The sequence below is a fragment of the Enoplosus armatus genome, chromosome 22 (genome assembly GCF_043641665.1).
Source record: "Enoplosus armatus isolate fEnoArm2 chromosome 22, fEnoArm2.hap1, whole genome shotgun sequence".
NCBI lineage: Eukaryota > Metazoa > Chordata > Actinopteri > Centrarchiformes > Enoplosidae > Enoplosus > Enoplosus armatus.
The window spans coordinates 6,630,688-6,653,781 of NC_092201.1; the positions used below are offsets into that span (position 1 = coordinate 6,630,688).

The following is a 23,094-nucleotide window of genomic DNA, read 5'->3' on the forward strand; positions in this document are numbered from 1 at the left end:
CCTTTACTTCATTGTTTTAATTAGACTGTTCAACAAAGAACTCACATGATTAACAAAAAATTACTTTCTCGAATGCTTTTGAAAAAAAATGTGGTTTCATAACGTGCTGGCGTAGGAGTTAATTATCTCAACCCCTGACTGACTTTGGCTTGATGCCCACAGTGCCGCGGAAAGATGTTTCATCCAAAAGGGGAATAAAATAAAAAAAAAACAGTGCAGGCAGCGTTGTGACGACCAATTCTAAATGTGCACCCTTGTTTTTTATTAAGCTCTATTGTATAAAGTAATCATCACTTGGCTGTCTTGACATGACATCCAATTAGCGGGCCACTCACCCTGATCAATATGATATGCTACAGTAATAGTGCTACTCATGTCCTCTTATTGAAATCAGCACCCTGAATACCAGTGTGACTGTGGCAAGTTGCCTCCACTTAATATAGACTTGGACTTGAAAAGAAAGATACTGATGCTGTGGTAGTGGTAGATCACTGTAGGGAGGCCATATTGGCTGAAGATGTCATTGTGTGGGACAGCATACATTAAAGAGGAAACCAACACAAAGAGGGAACAAGTAAACACACCAACATGAACATTCTCAATTGACAGTAAAGAAAACAAGCCCAGGAGGAACTGAGATTGAAACATAACATCTCAAAGTAATAGAATTCAATTTCAAAAGACAGAAAAGGGCCTGGTTTGAAGTGTAGCCAGAGAGAGAACAGCTCCCTGCCTGCCTTGCTCCATCAGTAGCTGGGTCCAGCATCATTAGGTGATGAACAGCTGCTGTGTGTAAAAGGTAGAAGTGTGAATAATGTGGACGGAGTGGCACCTGGTTGGGGGGAACGACTCCACTCATTATAAGTCTGTATGGGTGCCAGGAAACAAGCATTAGACAGGATGTACCGCCAACCGCGCTACAGCTGAGGCTTGCGGTGGGCAGAGAATGTGTGTTTGTCGGTCGGTGGCCGGCCTAGCAATCCAGTCCTACGGAGGTGACAACTGAGTGAGGTCCAAATCAGGGGGAGGCTTCTAGCTAGGCAAAGAAAACCCTGTAGGAAAGTTGCCCAGTGATACAGTCTGTACGCCAAGATAGCCCGTGCAGGCTGGATGCAACATGTCTGAGTGTTGTAACTAACTCATACACAGGAAATGGAAATACGGTAAGGCCCAATGGTAATTAAGTCCATACTATAGCTGCATCACAGTGTGCATATTCCAATAGTACACTCAAAATTATGTGGATTTGCATTCTGAGTACATTCCGTCTAGTTTGCTAGTTTTTCCAAGGTGTTCAACACCATCTCATGGTCCTCCTAAGCAGATAAAGTACAGTATGCCATAGGGATAGCTCAGTTGATTTAAGTTCCATGCTTAGGTCCTGTGATGACCACCGAGCTATCCCTATGACAACTGAACAAACTCCTACCGCTGAGGAAGACCACGAAATGTAGTTGAAAGCTAGCAGGCAAAAGCTAGTAGGTAGACCTTAAGACCTTTCTTTGTCTACATCTACATATTTACATCTGTTTCCAAAGTCAAGAATGTTCTTTAACGCTCTTAATGCATTTAAACTATTTTGAGTATATTTCATTTTGTCACTTTTCCGGTATAAAAACACACTACAAATTTAAAACGAGCTGATCGATAATACATTTTTTGGCCAATACCAATATTGACATTTGAGTTGTCTCTTTGGTGGACAAACTACATAACCGTGACACTGTTTCTAAATGATATCAAATATATCTTTGCTATACTGCAATTATTTGTTACTTATCAGCCGACATATTTATCCTTTTAGCTCTATTGGAAACCTTCCTAAACTAAAATGTACTATGGAATTGGGGCACAGATATGAGATTTTAGGGAAGCTAATACTCCTGTACTTAATGTCTTTGATTTAAAAAAAAAAAAACAACAAAGTGACAGAGCATCCAATACTCAGGGTGCAGCCATTATGGCTATACACCCATAAAGACTTCAGGGCTATATTTAGCAAGTTTTTAATTATGTCGACTCTCCAGCATAGTGGCAAAGCAACAACAGTGTACAGCGCAGAGTCACTTCCTCCCCCTGTGCCTGGAGTGGCCTCTGTCTTTTAGTGTCCAAGGTCACACCGATCTATGCAGGTCCCCCTCTGACAGTAATTACATATAGCCTCCGGAGAGAGGGCAACAAACACAAAGGGAGAGAAAAAAGAGAGAAAGCAGTACGAGGAAGAGACAATGTGTGCGGGGAGAGAAGTGAGACAATGAGAGATAAACGCATACAACAGATAAAGACCCTTAAAATAAACTAAGGATTAAAGAGTGCAAGCCCTCAAGCTTCTCAGTGACTTGGAAAAAAACATTCCTTACGTGAAATTAATCACTTATCAAGCTTGTGTAAAGATATCCATATATATAAAAAAAAGCCGCACTTAAATGTAATTAAATGTGAATAATTAAAATGGGAAAAGGGGTAAAATACAGAGCACTTAGGACCCCCAGAGAATAAAAGATATTATAAACTGCATTTTCTCTGCAATGTATAAGAATCACTTAGAAGATAACAGCATAAACATTATTTCATGGGCCTACGCATGTTCATTTAAGTGCAACAGCTGTATGGACTTCAATCACCACTGGCCTGAGCAGAGCACAATAAATAAATAAATGCGTACCGTAGATAGCCACAACTTTCACAGCGTTCGGACAGCATCTATGCGAAATTAATGTCTGTAAACCTCCTGTTTTTATAATGTTTTTTTCACCTTCTTCATCTTTATTCTACTGTAACAGATGTATTGTCCACTTACTTACTCTATACTTACAACATCTCGTATCTTGAGCTGCTGGCTTGCTCATTGTTACTACATTACACTATCTGCTGCCATCTGCCTCAAACTATACATGCATCCATCAATTGTAATGTCAACCTGCATCATTCTTTCTTCTGCTTAAAGTTGTCTTCTATATATGGTGCTATTTATTGACCCATTCTACCTTAAGACATTCTCACTGAGCTACAATTTGTATTTGTTTTTCTTTTAATATTATAAAACACATTTATACCCCATGCACCTTATTGTTGATTATCCTTCTACCTGGAATATTTCACTGCTTTTTGTTCTCCTCTCGCTGCTGTGACACTTTAATTTCCCTACGTCGAATCAATTAAGTTCATCTTATCATATTGAAGCAACGGTTGAAACAAATGGCTGCTTAACTGCAGACAGAAAAATGACTCTGCCAGTCCCAGCTGTATTTTAATCATTTTTGTTTCTATAAATACACCTACCTTTCATGATTTACACCCACAATAAAAGCTGTAGATTATTGAAGTTAAATAAATGGGCTCGCACCTATCATCATTATGGGCATTATGAAAGCAAAGCCGTGGCGTTATTGTTTTATTCTCTCGTTCAAGTTACGTTCAATGAGGCTTGTTCCAAACTGAACATCAGGTGAGAGCAAGACCAGGGGAGAGCCAGTTAGGCTTGCACTCCATGTCGTAAGTGTGCTATACCTCAAGGATGGTCAAGGAGTACTCAATGAAAGTGTTTGCTCCATCTGGCAAATGGAGTGCTGGCAGTGGCTGCCAAAAAACAGTGACTGAATTTTGACTCTGATCTTAGCCAGTAAAAGGAGGAGAAAATGGCTAGGTGTTGTGGTAGTGAACAGTCCAACAGTATAGGTTAATTGGTATGGGATGAGAACAATCATAACATATACAGAAGATGAACATCTATTTCATATGGTTTGGATCGTAAATTGTGGTACACACATTATAACCATCTATTGTTTATGTGAAGTGTTTTGTTGTCATCAGTTGCAATCACAAGCATATTTATGAAATTCGGCCTCTGCTTCCAAGCTTATCTGAGTATATAAATTCCTTCACTTCAGAATTTAAGGGAAAGGGAAGAGAGAGGGAGAGGGGGGGGTGGAACATGTAATGATATTGCAAAGCACTCAGCTTGTATGATTTTACAGGCTCTAACACTTTGATGTGCTCTTCAAGGGGCTGGTATGACTTAATGTAGCTTTGAGGAAGCGTCAGCGAAAATGAAAGAGACGAAGGGAGGAAAAAGAGATGGAGGAAGGCGGGGAGGGGCAAACAACGTGATAGAGAGGGAGATGAGGAGAGGGAGGCAGGGGGTGAGGACTGGTCAGGTTTTACCTCCCTGCTGAGAATAACACTTTTTTTTTTTTTTTTTTTTACTAGCACGTAAGCCTCTTGGTGGAAGAACACGGGCCAATTAAAGGGAAAAATAAATAAATAAAAAGGCCCCAGCATTGCTGGATCATCTAAAATCAAGCCTTTATATGAGAAAAGATTAAATAACTCACAGCTCTCCTGTCAAAATACACTGAGAGCAGCAATATAAAAAATGCAGTTTGTGTACAATTTCTTTAAATGCAACACTTAAGTTGTTACTAAGAAAAAGTTGTAAATGCTTTGCATCTTGCTGTTTCCCCAGGTCCCTTATAGATATAAGGAATATATGAGAAATAAAAAGCTCAAGAACTACCTGTTTCCCAAAAGCCCTTGCAACTCCAACTCCCTTAGATATTCCACAACATAGGAAAAAAATTCCACTCCACATTCCGCTTGTACATTTTCCCTGCTGACAGTAAGTGATGCTGAAGGCATTAACCTTAGCTTTGGGTTAACATGTGCCATGTACTGTACGTTTCAGCCTCTTCACAGTGACACATGAATCTGATCAGTGATAAAACCTTGCACATAACCTCGACATCACTCCCGACTTTGGAATGAAGGGGAGTGGAGCTAAAGTAGCCAGAGGAGGTGTAAGGGCTTTAGATTTGAATCTGCAGCTCTTGGCAAGAAGATGAATAGCAGTTTGTTTGAGCAACACTTGGAGGTTTCAAGGAACGGTGGAGGAAAGAAAAGGGAGGGAGCCTTCAAAAGAACAATTGAGGGCCAAATGCTTTCCACACTCATATGTGATTGGATTATTATGGTGTGAGTGATGCTCAGGCTCAGATTGGCAGTAAATGAAGGCAAATTAATTAATTACGGCAGTGAGGCAAATTAAGAGGTGGCCAAAGTCAATTTCATGGCCTCTGATAGTCGACTGCCAGTGAAGCCAGATGTGGGAGGCCGCTGTGAGAGGAAGACCTCCGCATCCTGTACTGCTCCCACACACAAACTGGCAGCCGATGAAGGGAAAGTGATTGGCATGCATGCTTCAGATCTGTTCCAGCTAGTTTGTGAATGCAGGTTTCGGCATAACTGTGTGTTTCTGAGACAATAATTAAGTCACCAAATCCAAGATGTCGCAGACAGGTTAATTCAAATTCTAATATCCCTTGAAGGGCCATAATACAGTGATGGTGATTCAGAAATCTCTCATATTCTCTCATTATTTGGACCTTAAAATATTGACTACTCTGAGCATTGCTCAGCGAATTGTAACCTAAACATAAGCTGTTACTGTTGCCAACTTGCTGACAACAAACTGCTGTGTGTATGCGCCTGTAATTAAACACAGATACATATGTATACATAAACACACACCTTGATTTTGATATTGCAGAGGATGGCCCATTAAGTATAGAACCTAAAAGACGGACTGTAACCCACAAAACAGAATAGGGGGAGGTGTTGTGTACACACACACACACACATACTGTATGCAGACGCAAACAGTGCTTGTCAGAGGGAGCAGTCATGCGGGAATACCAGGGATTGTTAGTTTTCCCATCTCCAAACTTTTCTCTCCTTTCCTCCCCCTGTCACTGGTGACAAGAGGGGGTGGCGTGATTTATTCCTGTCATTCAGTAGTAATAACAAGTAGGACGTCCTTTGTTTTGTCTCCGCTGGTGGGAGGGATGCTGCAGCAAGGGATGAGGTGAATGTCAGAGTGGTAGAGATAATTGTCATTCATAAAGTGTGGTGTTAAAAGGGAATAAAAAGACCTCGCTCGCACCTCTGTGTGGCGAGATTGTAGATGGTGGTATGTTGTGTAGGATTTCATAGGATGATGAAAAACTTTTATTAACTGACATTTGATCTACCCAGGTATTCTGCGTCAAATCTTGGAAACTTCCAATTGTAACTGGAAAACTTATGCTTATAATTAAATGTTTCTTTCATTAAGTCATTCACACATTCTTGCACGCACACAAACTCAAGTTACCTGTCTCTACGTCCTGGGTGTAGAAGTACAGGGTGTCGCTGATTTCAGTGACGTATACTGCTCTGTAGTTGGGCACTCGTTCTTTCTCCTCCGTCATGTGCACGACCTCCTCAACTGGTTTCTCCTCATAATTGGCCCAGATCTACAATACACACAAACAGGTGATAGAGACAGGTCAATGGCTGCAATGAATACCAGACCTCTGCAATACAAACATGGTGCCAAAGTACTTATTACTTATTCTATGTATAATTTGAGGGGAAAAAAACATAAATAAGGACAGTAGATTGTGTGTGGCAGAACATGAGTCAAAGTAATGATGGGATGATAACCCTAGGAATGTCTCCTTGATAAGTCCAGCCACTAATTTTTTTTTTTTTTCTCCATCCACTTGTGACATAATGATTCACATATTTTGTGCTAATGACTGATTTGGTCACATATTTATGAGAGCATCAGAATAATGAAAGAGACCATAATATCATACTGACATACCAGGCATGGTGACATGTTACTTGATCATTGTCAAATCAACATTCTTTATATCTTGGACGAAACTCAAACCCATGATGCTACCAACATGTGATATAGTTTCTACCAACGCTTTCTGAACCCCCCTGATGATGAATGTTTCAAATCAGAACAGATAATAAAAAAGACCTTATTTGAGTAATAATAGAAAAGGTAATATATCAATTCACTGGTCTAACAATCCCCCACAGAAAGTAATAATGGTTGTCATGGAGCCTGAATGATTCTCATGGTAAAAGAAGCCAAATGATATCAGATTCAATCAAGACTCAAAATGGATGCTAAAACACAGCAGACTCTGTAAACATAGTTGCATAGTCAGGCCATTCACGCGTGTGTTCCTGCACTTCTATCTATTCTTGAGATTTAGACCTTTAGAGTGATGGCAGTTTGGCCAGTCCTCATTTCTTCACAGGGCCGTTTTAGGGTTCAGTCTTGGGTTAAGTGTTCAAGTTAGAATTAGGTTAAGATTAAGATTGAGGTTCATCATGCATGTTGTGTTGGAAATAATGCAGTCAATGAGATTTCTCACAAGCATAGCAGTTTGTGTATGTGTGTGTATGTAAGCAGGTTACATCCTTTCTATGCTGCATCAAGGTTAGTTCTCTTTCGGCTCCCCAGGAGAAACAGAGGGCAGGAGGCTCATTAGGGAGAAGTGCTTTGCCTTGGGCCACATATCAAACTGCATGGATGTTAGTAGATGTGTGTGTGTGTGTGTGTGTGTGTGTGTGTGTGTGTGTGTGTGTGTGTGTGTGTGTGTGTTTACAGAGTGCAAGGGATGCGGAAAAAAAGAGTGGGTGGTTGTCAAGACTTGAATACTGCATGTTTGTATACAGCTCTGAGTACAGTAATAGTATTAAGCACGTGCACCAACACAGGATGGTCAGGATGAAAGCAAACTAATCAACTGCGAGGAGATGTACAAGGAGAACACAGGGAGTCAAGATGGGCGGGGAACTGAAAAGTCAAAAAGTGCAACCGAGCTTCACAGTGCTCCAACTTCTTGTGCAGCAGCAGCAGCAGCAGCAGCAGCAGCAGCACAGCTTGTTACTGTTCATTTCTGCAGGCTATTTGGGAAGTGTTTACTTTTAAAGGTTACAGAAAGAGAGGGAAAAGTGGCAGACAGATTTTTTCAACAGCGCAGTGATATTAGCCAATTAGGTTCTGGCTAATTATTTAACTGCATGGTATCATCGAGCTAATTAGATTAGCTAGTTTTAGTGTTGTCATTTTTTCACTCTGCCTTAGCTCATCTGCAGAGCTACGCTAGTGTTAAGGCTTAGTTAATCATACCCGAGGCTTTTTTTTTTAATATGCTGGCTCTTCAGCATGCTAAGATTATCCTTTTACCTCATTGATGTGGTGATGTACAGTGGCAAGAGTCTTACAGACGTGAACTGTGTGTGTGTGTAAGCGATGGAGAAATTGGTGAATGAGATTTGGAGGAATAAAAACAACAATATCATAACCATGGAAGAAATGCTTCCAACTGTTTCCCATGAAACAAGTGATAGAAGAACTGAGCGCTGCTGCCCTGCCTACCTGCTAACAAAAGATGGGGTCATACTACCCAATTACATTCAATTATTCATCCCGCAACCGCTGCAAAAAAAGAAAAAGAAAAAAGAAAATAGCTGGAGAAGAGAAGGAAAAGAAGAGGGAAAGAAGGGGGAAAGAAAGCAGGTAGAAATGCTGGGGATTGGGGGCGAGCAAGGTTAATGAAGACAGAAAATGCAGCCACGCTTCGTAAACCCAGAGATCAACCAGGATTTTTTTTTCTTCAGCATTAGACAGGCGTGTGCATTATTAGCTCATATACAGCCCATATGCACACATTATATGCACAGTCACAAATGCGGGAATACACAGTGTCTGGTAATAAACATGCTTCCCACATTGCAATTGAGCTGACATGGCTTGGCTTTTAATCAAACCTGCAACACCAATTAGGGATTACAAAGATTAGACTGTCCCCATTCATTAGCCTGGTGGCCATCACTGCGGCACCTTTAGGGTGCTAGCAAGTGGGTGGGCTTATGGTGGGATTGGACATCAAGCACAGCCACATGGCATCCTGTTGACCTCTGACCTTGTGTTGAGTGTGGCTGTCACAGTGACAAGACAGGTACATTGACGGATAGAAAAACACATTTGCCTCGCCACTGAAAGTTCTCTTTGAAGCACTACATGTAGAAGACACTGCTTAACTGAAATTTAGAGGTTACACAGATACATACAAGGTCAATGAAAAGAGGCGAGCAGGTACCGATTTGCTCCAACAGTACATTCAAAAAAACGGATACAAAGAGGCAAGTAGTCTCCGGCCTCTCATTCAAACCGGATTTTTTCAGGTAGGTGTAAACGTCCATTTTGTTCTCGTGTAATTTACATATCTAGCTCTGACTCTGTGTGTAGGCAGTTGTAAACTGCTGTGCATTTGTTCCCCATTGCAACTAACATAAGGGCTACTGCTTCATTTGAGTTGTCAACCAGTGCGCTACTGGACCTTTGCAAAATGTTTTGCATCTTCACACCTCTGACATTGCCTCCTTGCATAGCAGGTTTCCACTGAAAATGACGGACATCCTGCTGCTTCTTCTTCCACTCTCTTTGTAGCTGCATGTGTGAATCGCGGCTAACATTGTGTCTACACAGGAGGCATAGCATGAGTTAGTAGAGCAGCAGCAGCTTTAGTCCTCCTTCTGGATATACACATGATGCGTTCAGGCACAGTATTGACTGTAGGTTACCCACGTTTTGGCAATACACAATCACTGTAGTTATGCACGTAAAACAGAAGAAAACAGACCTGAAGCTGAAAAAAAAATACTCATGACATAAGCGGCACAAATTGACCTTATGTTGTGTACACCCAAGTTGAAAAGGCAGGCAGAAATCTCTAAGAGAAGATTCCAGTTTTGCATGATTTCAGTTCCAGAAGAAAGCCTGGTGAAAAATGACTTGAGGTAGTTGTAATCACTGAGTAAAAGCTATCACTCACACACACATTTCATAGTTGTCATAGTAAACAGCTACAAATAGCCAATAGACTAACAATGATGTGGCCAAGACTGCTAAAAGTGGTCAGTGTGATAACAGCAAGATGAACATTTGTTTTGCATTGTCTCTGAGTGCACTATTAGAAACACTGTAGAGCTTCATCTCTTTTTAAAGCAAAAATAAACACACACACACAGTGCCTACGGCTGATGACCTTCCGTGAGCAGCCAACCATCCTGTTTGTTCCACTTGAATGCAGGTATGTGACTGCTGCTTCTGCTGCTCTGCAACTGCAGCCAGACGCAAGAGCCACCAAGCTGCCAGAGACAATGAGTGAGCAAGAGCGAGAGAGGGGAAGAGAAGAGAGAGATAGAAATATAGATGGGAAAAAGGACAAAGCGGCAGGCCATTAAGCTTGGACTGAAAGGACAAGAAGTCCTAATAATGGAGGCCAAGCTGAGAGAGATGGCAGGTTAGGCTGACCTTCACAACTCCTCAATGACAAAACACACTTACACCCAAGTGAGTCCAGTGGGGTAATGTGATGGGGCAACGTTGCTCTATTGCTGCACATGGTGATTATCAGAATCACATGGAAAAGGCAGAAAGAAGTGTATTCAAGCATGTGTGGTTAGGACAAGGTCTGTTCCATTTTGCAAATTTTGCTTTCTTTTCTTCTCCTCTGCCTTTCATTCTCTTAACCTTCTGTTCCCCCGCTTCCTTTCTCTTGCTAAACCTCAATGATCTTACTGCTTCAGTCAATCTCTTTGTCATCCGATTCTCTGCAATAACAGCTAACAACTGAAAAATATTTTCTGTTTAGAAAGATTATGACAAACTGACACCAGCCACTGTAACTTTCAACAGCCAAATTGGTTTCTTAAACAAGTGGAACCTTGATGCTAAATGCCTCACCCTGAAGTAGAAATACCTGGTTATAGCCAAATTATTGCAGCAATTCACTGGTAGAGAGTCTTTATTTCTCAACCTGGCACACCAGATACCTCGCTGATGGAAGAGAAGCTCTTTGACAGTTGGTAACTGCAGCTCTGCTTTGGAGAGTCAAGTGGGACACTGATTAGCTTAGTGCCGATTTGTCTGAATATCTCTAATTTGATGAAGAGCGCGCAGCCTAGAAAGACTAAGCAATTGTGCTGTATTCATAGATACACACATACAAGCACAGGTGGATGAATACACAGACAGATGGATGACTGAACACACATGTAGTGCCAAAACGAGGGGGTGAGGGCTGGTTTGAACACTGATTAAAGGTGGCAGTGTGTCAATTCTAGTAGTGTGTGTGTGTGTATGGTCTGTTGATACAAAAATCGCCACTGCTACCTAAAGTACACTCTATGTACTTTGTTAGCAGGCAAGTGCCCAAATTTATATTTTAAAAAAGACAAGGGTTTGGTTTAAACCTCTAACTGTTAAGAGAAAAACTGACTCATATCTCTAATATTCAAATCTGGTTTACAAGTTGTTTTGAACTGAATCTCTAAAACTGTGAAAAAGTTTTCTATGATTTGAGAAAATGTCTTATTTTTGCTCTCCTATGAAATTAAGAGCATGTTACGCCCCATCTTATGATTAATCTGTCACACTCAGAAGAGAGTGCTCCTTGAAAAGAACATTACGAGCAAGACTCTAAATACAGTCCGTCTTCACAATTCCTCATTAACCTGTCTTCCCGTACTGCAGTGGACGAGGTTTCTCAGCCCTCGCAACTCGTGATCAAACTTGTGTCGTTCTGAAACAACGCAGTCACAAACTAGCCAGAATAGGGAGTAATATAGAGTGGTGTCTCTTCCTACATGGGATACTTTCATAGTTTCATTGTTAATTCATTACCCAATCACACTTGGAGAACAATTTAAATCAATAGGAGCATGTTATTCATAAAAGTGCACTTTGTAAATCAATTTAGCCACTATTATATCCCTGATGAATCCCCTTTAGAGAGAATGGTTAATTAATTCAATCGAGGGCACATTTTTCTCTTTTGTCTCTCCATGTTCACTTATAGCCTTTTTTTTTTAGAAGCTCACATCAAAAGGCTTAAAGCTACACATAAGAACAGAAAGGGACCACATTTACTTATGATTCATTTTATCCAGTTTAGATGCTATGTGGGTGAGCTTCACACATACAACAATACAATAGCATATCTTCTATCAAAGGGAAGTATTGGAAAGTCAGTAAAGTATTCATATTTACATGAATACTGCCTGAACTATTTTTGCTGTAATTCAATCCCTCTGGTACTCAATGTAGTAGAACACAAAGTGCTACCTTATACGTGTATATCCTCCATGACATTATGTACAAAAGTGGTCCCTGTGATTTACAACGAGCTCAAGAAAAACATCTGACTGGCATACAAAGTGAGAAAGAGCTCATTAGAAATCTGCATTGGAGTCACGTTAATGAGTGGGACGCGTTGGCGTGGCAGAGAGGTGGACGACCCTGGATTTCCTGATGCTCTACGATGTTGTCTGTATTGACTAAACCATTAGAGGCAGAGAATGATCAACAAGACGGACGATTGCTTCACTGAGGGGCAATCTGCCATATCATAGCTTCTATGATTACGCTGCCTCTTCTTTAAGTCATAGGAGCTTTATCTAAAATCATGATTTTTCGTAGTAGTAGAGAGACAGCATTTACTTACAGAATATATATTCTATTAAGGGCCAAATATTGTAGTGTTAAAGAGTTCTCAAGCATTAGAATCAAAACCAAAGAGATCTTAAAGACAAGAAATGACAACAACAAGTTATATGACCATTTCAGTAGAGCAGCTTGTTGTTGTTATCATCAATGATTAATATTTACATGCTGCCCTTGATAAACAGGTGAATTGTTAATGGCTGATGAACGGTTACATTTAAAAATACAGGTAGTGCTGTAATTGTTTACTAAATGTGATGTTATGAGGGGCTGTCAGTGAGAAAATCACCCTTTACAAAATAAAAAAAAGCTTTCTATATTCTTTCTAATATTCTCCATGTGGCCATTTCAATAAAAATATACATCAAAGAAAAATAACTCGTCTTTCTTCCTCTTTGCTGCTGAGTGCATATGTTTCTTTTTCAACTCTGGCTTTTCAAACCAATATGACTCCCTGCCAATAACTGATGTGACGAGGGGTTGGTGTCAGGTAAATCCTCAGAGCTGATAAAAGGTACCACACAGCTTGACTGACTGACAGGCGGGCTACCAGGGTCCCCTACTTTGGTTTATCGACTGTGTTGTGACACAACAGACCAGAGGCCACTTCACTTTTGTTGACAACCCCCACATCAAATTGAGTAACCTCCATGTAGAAAAAAAAGAAGTTGTCTTTGTTGATCTTGATTGGACAGAGAGTTGAGTGACAGGTGTCAGGGTTGCCCAATCGCTCTTGTACAGTAAAGAGAAAAGGCATTAACCCAATGCAACCGCCTGGCCCCTAAAATGCCTGTCTTCAAGGTTAAGAGGGGTTGTTGATGGTACATTAACCCCGATCGCTCACCTTGTCATGGAGGGATAACTAAGAGGGGCTTGCTGCAGTAGTGGTAGTGGTAGTCGTCATTCCTTCCCTGCTGTCCTCATATTCAGATACAATACATAGCAGCCTTGCATCATAAAACATATAGACTGGGATAAGCACACACAAACATGTATGTGCACAGAGGCACAGTCGTGGCCTTGGGAAGAATTGGTCCAGGCTGAACTACGATGTGGAAGCAACATGGCTCCTGCCACAGTGGGCTAATATAGTACGATGCTTATGAGCCTGCAAGGACACACACGTGGACACGGTAACAAAACATGTCAGTTGTACACAGGCCTATTTGACAAGCTGTAAAAACTGAACACCAGTATATCATGTTTGCGGAGGCAATTGGTTTAACACAAACATACAAAGAATTCCAGAGGCAATTCTTTTTTTTTATAACATTTTTATCTGTATAGCAGAAAAGCAGCAGCTGTAAAGCAGCAAGAAAAAATAATAAGATAATAAATTATAGTTTTGTATTGGGGATTCATCACAAGGAAAACAAAACAAACACTGGACTCCATGTACGGTTTCTGGGTTCTGATTTCTTCCAATTACAGATTAAACAAAAACAAAACAAAGATCTAGGTTCAAGCTGAGGCTACACTGACTGTGGAGTTCAACTCTTGGATACACTGCCCACCACTGGAACCCAATCAATCCTAATCCTCTTAAATAAGAATATTAGAAAATAGGTGTCCACTTTCATGTCCCAAGCCAAACACTGAGGGGAAAGAGGGAAAGCAGAAGAGGGATGGAGGGATGCGTCTCTCGGATGTGGTTACTTAGCAGATAAATTATGCATTAAAACTGCACAGGTGGCGCGGGACAGGGTTTTTAGGTGAAGGGAGGGAGCCGAGCAGCTGGGGAATTCATAACAGATACGGGAGAGCAAGCGAGGAAGAGAGGGAGAAGAAGAGAGAAAGAGATACTCCCTAGCTTCATATCACAGCCAACAGATGTTCTCCCATCACAGAGGCGGCAGGCAGGCGGCGGGGCTACTCAACCCCGGCTTACACGGCTAATATGACCCCCCTTATGCTGCCACACATACACGGACACACACACACACACCACAGTCGAGGGCTTAGAGACGACCTAAGGCTATCGTGGTGGCAACTTGTTACACTTTTTAAATTGACACAAATTGATCCACTTAGCTGTGTGTGTGTGTGTGTGTGTGTGTGTGTGTGTTGGGGTGGGAGCAGGTCTGTAGGCCCGCTGACAAGGTACTATTAGCAGCAAGTAAGTAAGTTCATCTATATAGCACCTTTCAAGAGCAGACGTCACAAAGTACTTCACAATAAAAGATAAAAAAGCTAATAAAAGACAGAGCAGCAGACATAAATATACTAGAAACATAAAAAGTATAAAATCAAATTACAACAAGTACTAACTTGCACCTGACAGAGATTGGTGGTATGGGCGAGTGCACTAAAAGGGGGCAAGGTGTTACCATGGAAACAGGACATGTGGGTGCATATGTAATCAGGGTGATACGTGCACACACAAGTCTACACCTATGTCACCATCCTCATGGGCACCATCCTACTCAGCTGGTATGGATAACCAGAAGGCTGAGAGTACGAACCAGGCATTGCTCACAGATCACGCACACAAAACCACACACATCGTTCCCTGGAGGCAGTCACTCCAGCATACGGAGCCTTATGTCAAGTGGGACGTTTTTTGTTTTTTTTAACCAGAGCAGTGAGCGTGTCTATCCGCGGTCATTAAAAGATGATCAAGCCAGGCAAGATGTCGTCAGAGCAAAACAAAAGCAGCACTGGGGAGTAAGCATGCAATTAAAGCCGACCAGCTGCAAGTGCGAGGGCACATGATACAGACACTCAATCTTCAAATCTGGCGTAGACAGAGAGGCAGAGACAAAAGACAAAAAAGACAAAATAATTGAGCTGCAGCCAAGAAAAACACTTCTGTCTGATTGTGTATCATGATAACCTTGATAAAAAAAAATGAGGTGCTGCTGGAAGGAGATGGAGGGTTGTGCAGAGGGACACGAGCATCTATTTAGAGGTTTGCTTGATTTGTATTAGATTGCTATGTTTGCTTGTCCTGCACTGATTTTGCATTTGTATGTGTGCTCTGCCAGATGACTTCCCCACATTTGCTGCCTTTGTTCTTCACATTTATTCTGTGTTGATTCCCCCTTCAACAGCCATTCTTATGACCTTGATGCCAAATAGGTGAAGTTCCATCTTTAGAAATACGCCCACTTGCTAAACAGCATGCAGGATAAAAGTGGGTTGAAATTAACAATGAATCTACAGCGTTTTAGCCCACCCTCTGTCCTTGCCACCCTCTGTTGCTCCTTTTATCCTTCCTCTATAAGATATGTTTATCAACTCAAGCGGATTATTGCCCGTGAGAGCATGCTCTCTGTCTGATCACTGGAAATTATAGAAGAGCTTAAAGTAACAAGGAGAGGAAGAGGAAAGAAAAGAGTGGATATAAAGAAGAGTGATTAAGGAATAAGTCTACCTCAATGTTACAATGTATAAGTATGCAATTAAAAGACAATTAATCAACTTTTTAATTAACAGGCTAGTCTGTCCCGGGTTGCCAGTGTTGCCATGACGACTGGTTTTCCAGGGTGCCGTTATCTTTTCTCCTCCCTTTCTCTGTGGAGGAATCCTGATCATTTTTCTCTCTGATCACACCTTCCACTCCATTGTTCCCCTACTCCCTACGCTCTCTCCATTCAAGAAGAAGCAAAAATAATAGAGGTACGAAAAAGTGGGAGCTACGGAGGGAGGGAAGCAGAGCTGGTGGGGATTAAGGGAATGGGAGAGATGCAGGATAGCAGAGAGTGACAGAGGTTAATATGGATGTGGCAATGGCGAGGAGCAGCGGTGGGAAGCGAAAACAGGGGGGAAGAAGAGAAGGAAGAGAGGGGAACAGAAACGGGGAGGGAGGGAGGAGTAAGGGGAGAAAAAGATGGTAATATTATCACATCAGAGGTAAAGCCCCTTGAAGTCTCTGAATCGCTCCACATCTTACAATTTGTAGAGCAATTCAAAGGTCTTGTGATGCTGCTTTCCCAGTTTGAGAAACAACTGAACTAATCAGCATCCTTGCAGGTGGGACTAAGGTTGGCATTGTCATCTACGTGTGCCAAAGCACAAATCAAAACTAATATGGTGTATATCAACCACTGTATAGCCAAATGCCCTGCCACAAGTAACACATTGGAACCATACCAAATTGTTTGGCGAGCCCCATACTGACACATAGAGGAAGTAGCAGAAATAAGCGGGAAGGACAAGTAATGTGGGAAAAAGACAGAAACTAGAGAGAAGGGGGCTGTGAGAGACTGGTACAGCGGGAATCAGAAGCGCAGTGATGACGAGAGCCTGTTTATGTAACTGTCTCTCCCTAAGGCATGAGAGAGAGAGAGAGAGAGAGAGAGAGAGAGAGAGAGAGAGAGAGGGAGAGGGAGAGGGAGAGAGAGAGAGAGAGAGAGAGAGAGAGAGAGGGAGAGGGAGAGGGAGAGGGAGAGAGAGAGAGGGGGGGGGGGGACTCTGTAAAATGCATAAAAACACTCGCAAAACTAGCAGAGTGGTCCCATTGAGATTTAGAGTGTTTTCTGCAGGCTAGGCAACCCAGAGACAGTAAAAGTGGACTGACCTAAATTACAAGAGGAATGCTTAAGAATTCATCAAAAATTCTTTCAAACCTGGATCTTTACAAAAAATGTGTCATGTTGGTGAAAAAGAGGCAACAGGGGAGGACAGGTGCAGAGTTATTTCAGGTACGTTGCCCGCCCCGTTAATAAACCTTTCCACTTCCTCTTCGTTTGACTGATGAGGTGGAGTAGGCCAGCCACACCTCTAATGGTCAGTCAAAGACAAACACACAACGTGGAGAATATGGAGGCGAACACATGAACTGCAACATACATGCTCTCACCAGCTATTTGTTTCAATATTTAGTGGTTATATTAATGGGCTAAATCTATTAAAATGATAACATATGGGTTTGATGATCTTCTGTGGAAGTGGAAAGCAATGAAACGATTAAGCTAAATTTACTGAATACAATGATCTTTAAACCATGAAAGCATAACACGCACACAATCCAGTCTGCTAATCCTCAAAAATAGCAATCCTTCCAATCCTTCATCTCTCCCGGCTTCTTTGTATTCATCCATCTATTCCTCTTTCCGTATGTCACCGTACTCCAAGGTTGACAGCCCATGAAAAAGGACCCATCCATTTTCTATTTAGAGCTAGCATTTTTTTGAAGGTTTAACAAACATGTTGAATGCTTTTCCACAAACCAGCAATGGCAATCTGCAGTGTACTGGCATTGTATAACTTAACTAGGGTCACAAGGACATATTTTATTTTTGTTGGACAGTGTGACGATCCCTGAGAGGCCACTAAGAACACTAAAATACGAGTCTCACAGATAAAACTTGAGCTGAAAGGTATGGCCCTCTGCAGTTGGCAGAAATGTGGTTTATATCATCAATGTGCTGGTGGAACATGACGCACAAACATTACAAGAAACCGAAAACATAAGCGTGCAGGGTACCATACAGTAACTAGCATTACCCAGTGAGCAGTTCCAGTATCTGCTTTATAAAACATCCACTATAAGACAAGTGAGGAGGAGAATTGGTCTAATTCAGAGAAACGGCAGGCATCCCAACCTCTTTTTGGGTGCTCTCTTGCTGGACTGACGCACTTTGAAGAGGTGAAAGAAAGACCAGAGGACAGTAGAAGAAAAATCAATGAATCAATGCACTTTGCATTCCCCTCACAGACATTAAGCATTAGAGAGCATGTGAGGTAAGGGGAGAATAATAAATAAGATGCCTAATTCAGGGTTTAGATTTAGACAGTGTAAAAAGGAGGAGGGGAATAAGGGAGCCAGAAAGAGAAAGAGGTTGAATTAAAGACGAGATGATGAGAAAAAAAGACTGATGGGGATGATAGCGTGTAGGTACTGAAGCAAGAGCAAATGAATGAGAGGAAGAAACAGTGGAGGAGTTGAAGAGAGGAAAAAAAGTAAGAAAAGCGGAAGAATGAGAGGCAGTGGGGGAGCCGTCACGAGGCGAAGAGAGGAAAAAAATAAGCAAATGCATTTAGGAGTGGAATTGGCTGCTCAACCAAGACCAGTCTGCCAATGTGTGGAGGACTCTGTGTCTAGGTAGGCAGGTAATAAAGAGAACTGATGAGGCGTTAGCATCCACGCTGGCTATAAGCTTCTTCTCCCCTTTCTGGCTGAGAGTAGACTAGCCTGATCTGCCCCAACCTAGACGCGGCTGGAAGATCCGGTGTATGTTGGACAAACAACAACAGCAACATAATAATCATAAATAATAATGCATTTTTAGCAAGGTCATTAGTGTCAGAGGTAACAAGCATGTCATGTCCCTTTTAGGTGACAACAGGCCAGTGGGGCAATGTCAACCAGGTCTGCCATGGAACTAATAAAACCAGAACTCATTAAATGGGGCAAAGTTTGAACCACCGACCAGCAGAAAGAGCATTTATATGGTGCCCTCAAGAAACAAATATTTAGCATTTCATTAGACAGCAGAGAAGAGCGAGGGAAGCAGGGAGGGGTATTTCACTGCCGACCCATATTAAATGGAGTTAAGTGTGGCTCCGAGCAGGGGCCCTAAAAAATGTCAAAGTGTGTGTAAATGACTATAACTTCTTATTTTTAGAGCAAACGCGGAGAGCCCACACTGTTTTCTTCCTCTCCCTGATTAAACAAGGACGATTAGAGAGGACACCTGAAGCTGGGCGAAAGTGTGCAGACTTGATGTTTTCACAGCATCTGCCTGATGACTCCAAAAAAAATAAATAAATGTCACTTATCTGCGGGGGGAAAAAGTCATCACTGCTTCTACCCGTAATGGATGTTCACATGAATGGCGTGGCCAATACATCATGGCCGGGTCGTCTGTACAAACTGCTGCAAGGTTGGAGGAAGGTCACCAATATCAGCTCATGTCAGTTCTCATCTAACTGATCAAATCCTTTAAACTATTTAAAGACAATGTTAACTAAGTGACTTTTTATAAAGAATGAACATGAAAACACATCTAAAAAGGGTCTTCCAAAGGGTATATTTTCATGGATAAGCAGTTTCAGATTAATATGTACAGTATTCAAGTAAACACCCAGAATACTGCATCAATTAACGGCCGTTGCACAAGGTAATAACCTTTGCAGCAACTGACTAATCAAAGCTCTGAAGTCTGAGGTCAAATATGCCTGTGTTAAAATTCAAGGCTCGCTGCTTGTATTCTATGCACTCGTTGTAGTGGAGGTAGGAAGCAGTCAGCCACAACCAGTCCTCAGCAAACCAAGTGGAAAAGTGTCTCCTTACAGTGTCCCAGGAGGGACAAACCAGAAAAAAAAAAAAAAAAAGAGAACAAATAATCCGCTAGCCCAACTCTAGTCAGTGCATGTCCTTCACACTCACTTTCATCAGCAGAGATGGGGGAGAAATTGGGGCAGAGAAAAAAAAGAGGGAAGCCCCAAGATATAAGAGGCAGGGGGGACGGAGAAAGGCAGGCGGGCAGACCTGGGGGTTTGTGTTTTCTATTGCGGGTGGCGGAGCTGAGCATGTGTTAATCAGCCATAATGCAACGCACTATGTCATATCACATTATGCTCTCTGCCAGCGTTTCACCTCCTTTTACTCTTTTCAGCCCTCTCTCTCCTCTCGTGGCCTCAGCCCTTCAGCCCAAGAGCGGCGTGAAGGGGTGGGGGGGTTGTGCAGTGGGGTGGGGGAGGGGGATGGGGGGACTGCCTGAGTTTTTCTGCGCTGATGAACCAGAGGCAGCCGCAAACTTGCCCCTGAGGACCTCTGCTAAGAGCCCGCAAGAATCCTGTGCATGACTGGAGAAGGGGAAGCACAAGGCCAAGGACATGCAGACGAAGGCATATAAACACATGTGCAGGATCATATACATAAACAATGAACATGCACACAAATGCAAGTAAATGGAAATACGCAAACAAAACAGTGAAACACGGACAGTAAGGACCATATGTACACTGCTGCAAGGGCAAAGCAGCACAAGCACACACAGTACACAGACAAAATGTTGCGCTAAACAAATATGGCTTACTTCCTGTTTGTATGCTTCATCAAGTAGAATATTTCATCTGAGAGTGTGTGTGTGTGTGTGTGTGTGTTCCTCAGGATTGTCCTGATGTCATTGTGGCTGGATGCATTTTTCAGATGACATTTTCAAAGTCAGCGTGTAATCCTGCAACTCATGTAAATGTATAATTCAGCACGCAGAAGGTGAGACTGCTGAGAGTGACTCGCTTCATCGAGTCTGTCTTATAGCTTTTAGTTTCTTGCTCATCAGAACCAGTTTATATGAGACAGTTTGCAGGTGACGCCATGTGCACGAATGCACAGCCTGCGTGTCGGGGTGGAGAACGAAGCAGATAAAGATGGAAAGAATGTTTGCATGTGTATTCACAAGACTGCGAGTGGAGCTGACAGACTGCTGAATTTGCAGCTTGGAACTGGGGAAAAGGAGGATGAAGACAGAGAGAGAGAACAGGGGGTTGGGGTGTAAATAACACACACATCACTGGGTCCACTGATCTCTTTCTCTGTCTTTCTGTCTCTCTGCCTCAGGGCACTGAGGGTCCAGCTTGCCGTCGACAGTGGGGGTGGGTTGGGGGGGGCATGTGTGTGTGCATGTGTACGTCTGTGTCTGCGCTGCCGGTCTGCACATGCTCGAAGTGTGTTTGAGTAAGCAGGAGAGAGACAGTGAGAGTATGGTGTGTGTGCACGTGTGGCGCCTCCCTCCATCTGCAACCAAGTTTGTGTGTGCGGATGTGTACACAGCACACTGAGAATCATATTATGTAATCTTTTAGCCATATGAAAAAGCCTCCGTCAGCTCTTTGCTTTTGTGTGGTAGGTGGTTCATTTTGTGCACACAGTTGTGCTGAGAAGAAAGACGAAGGCAGGAGTAATCTCACACACAGGCATACAAACATTATGGCATAGTAAACAAATGGAAAGGAAATGATATGCAGTCACACACACATCTGGTCACATTGTGCACCAATGAACATGAAGACAATGCAAACACGCACAGACTGAAGCCTGGGAATTTGTGGTATATAACAGAGCATACAGTCCTCTCCATCTTTTCCAGAGATGTGAGGTCTCACACGGGTCACCTCTCCCATTGTGGCCACCCTGCAGGCAATAATGTCCCCTTGCTGTGATCCCACTGTCCTTTCACACTTGCCAACAAACCCTGCAACCTTCATCTTGCTTGTGTATCGACACGCTGGCAATGGGGCCAAATGTTCTCTCACTGAATGTGTTGATGATTTCCAGCATGGAATAGGGTCCCCTGAGCCCCTGATCTAAAAGGGGGTCGGCTATCACAAAAGCTTTAATACTGTTCTGCTGTCTTATATGCCGTTGCTCGGTAGTGGCAAGCTATTTTTGATTTTATTTCAAATTTAATGGAATGTGAATTTAACTTTGAATAAATACTGCCAATATTATTACTGGGGAATTAATATGCAAATAATTAGCCAATCATGTGACATCTGTATAGATTAATAAAAATGTATTAAGATGTTACACTTGGGGTGTTACATGTGGTTGAGGCATATTCATTAAATAGCAACAGTTATTTTCTGACACACTGTTAGTTAGCTTGTGCAGCAGAGGCTTTGCACTATATTGTGCTCTGGTTTCTAATGCTGTTTCTGAGGATGAATATCATAATCATCATCAGTAGTAGCAGCAGTACTAAATACCTATAAAAAAAACAGGTAACATTTTGAAAAGAGCACAGAAAAAGCTGGAACCTCAAAACCTGGACACAAAAGATGATTTGACCACAGTAGGCTGAGGGCTGCTGCAACATGAGTCATCCTACTGTACAAACCTGTTCATTGCTACTCACAGCTACAACACTTCAGCTACATGTTCTAGTGAGCCAAAGAGATAATGTTGGCCCAAAGAGAAGCCAAGACCTTGGAGTTTAGTACTTATTTGACTAGTGATGTTGTGCTGGACTATGTAATACTGTGGACGATATATATTCGAAACACAAGCTAGACTAGCATAAATTGATTGCCCATGGGTGAGGTGATGTACTGTGACTTTTGGCACAGTTTTAGCCACTCATCTCCTAAAGGGCAAAAAAATGCAAATCATCAGCGACATAATGATTCTCCTGGCCCCTCCATCTTTGAGATGGCTGAGCAAAATGCTGTCACTGACACCATTTCATTCTCTCATTAGTTTTCTGGTATTTGAGAGGGCCTCTGCATATGGCTGACACTCTAATGCATAAAACTATCAAGCAAATAAACCGTTACTAGAAAACAATAATCATAAGGGCTGAACAACTGTTGGGTGTTGTGACATTAGTTAACTTGAATCAGCAGTTTTAAATACAACACCTGCTTTATGCATGGTCTGCAAGATGCACGCAATGTGTTTGCTAAAAGTCTTCAGCTTACATTTCAGGCCTGTTCATTGGAGGAAAAGCATGGACATACCAAAAAGTAAACCTCAAAACTTATGTTGGCAGAACAAGTTTATTAATTCAAGATAGGACGTTTTGCTGGAGTTGGAACTATACGACTAGATAAAGCCCGTTTTTTATTCAGAGTTCATCCATTTAAAGCCTCACAACAGACTGTTCTGAAACCGTTCCAAAAAGCAATTGAGGTGAAAGCAAACAAGCTGTGCAGGCTCCTGAGAACATAACCAAAGCTGCAAAGATATATAACACGATAGTAAAGCTTTTCTATTATTTCATTATCCAACCTACAGGGGAGAATGTGTCGCACAAAGAGGCCAAAAACTCAGAGAAGCAAATAACAATTCAAGA

General features: G+C 42.0%; 1 protein-coding gene across 2 annotated transcripts in view; it reads right to left on the reverse strand.

Annotated features, from left to right (window-relative positions):
* Positions 1–23,094, reverse strand: part of snd1 (staphylococcal nuclease and tudor domain containing 1) — a 162,498-nt gene that overhangs the window by 32,043 nt on the left and 107,361 nt on the right. For both annotated transcript variants that reach the window (XM_070928689.1, XM_070928688.1), the window contains exon 18: positions 6,149–6,290. In XM_070928689.1, the coding sequence (XP_070784790.1) occupies positions 6,149–6,290 (142 nt within the window). The remainder of the gene's footprint in view (positions 1–6,148; positions 6,291–23,094) is intronic.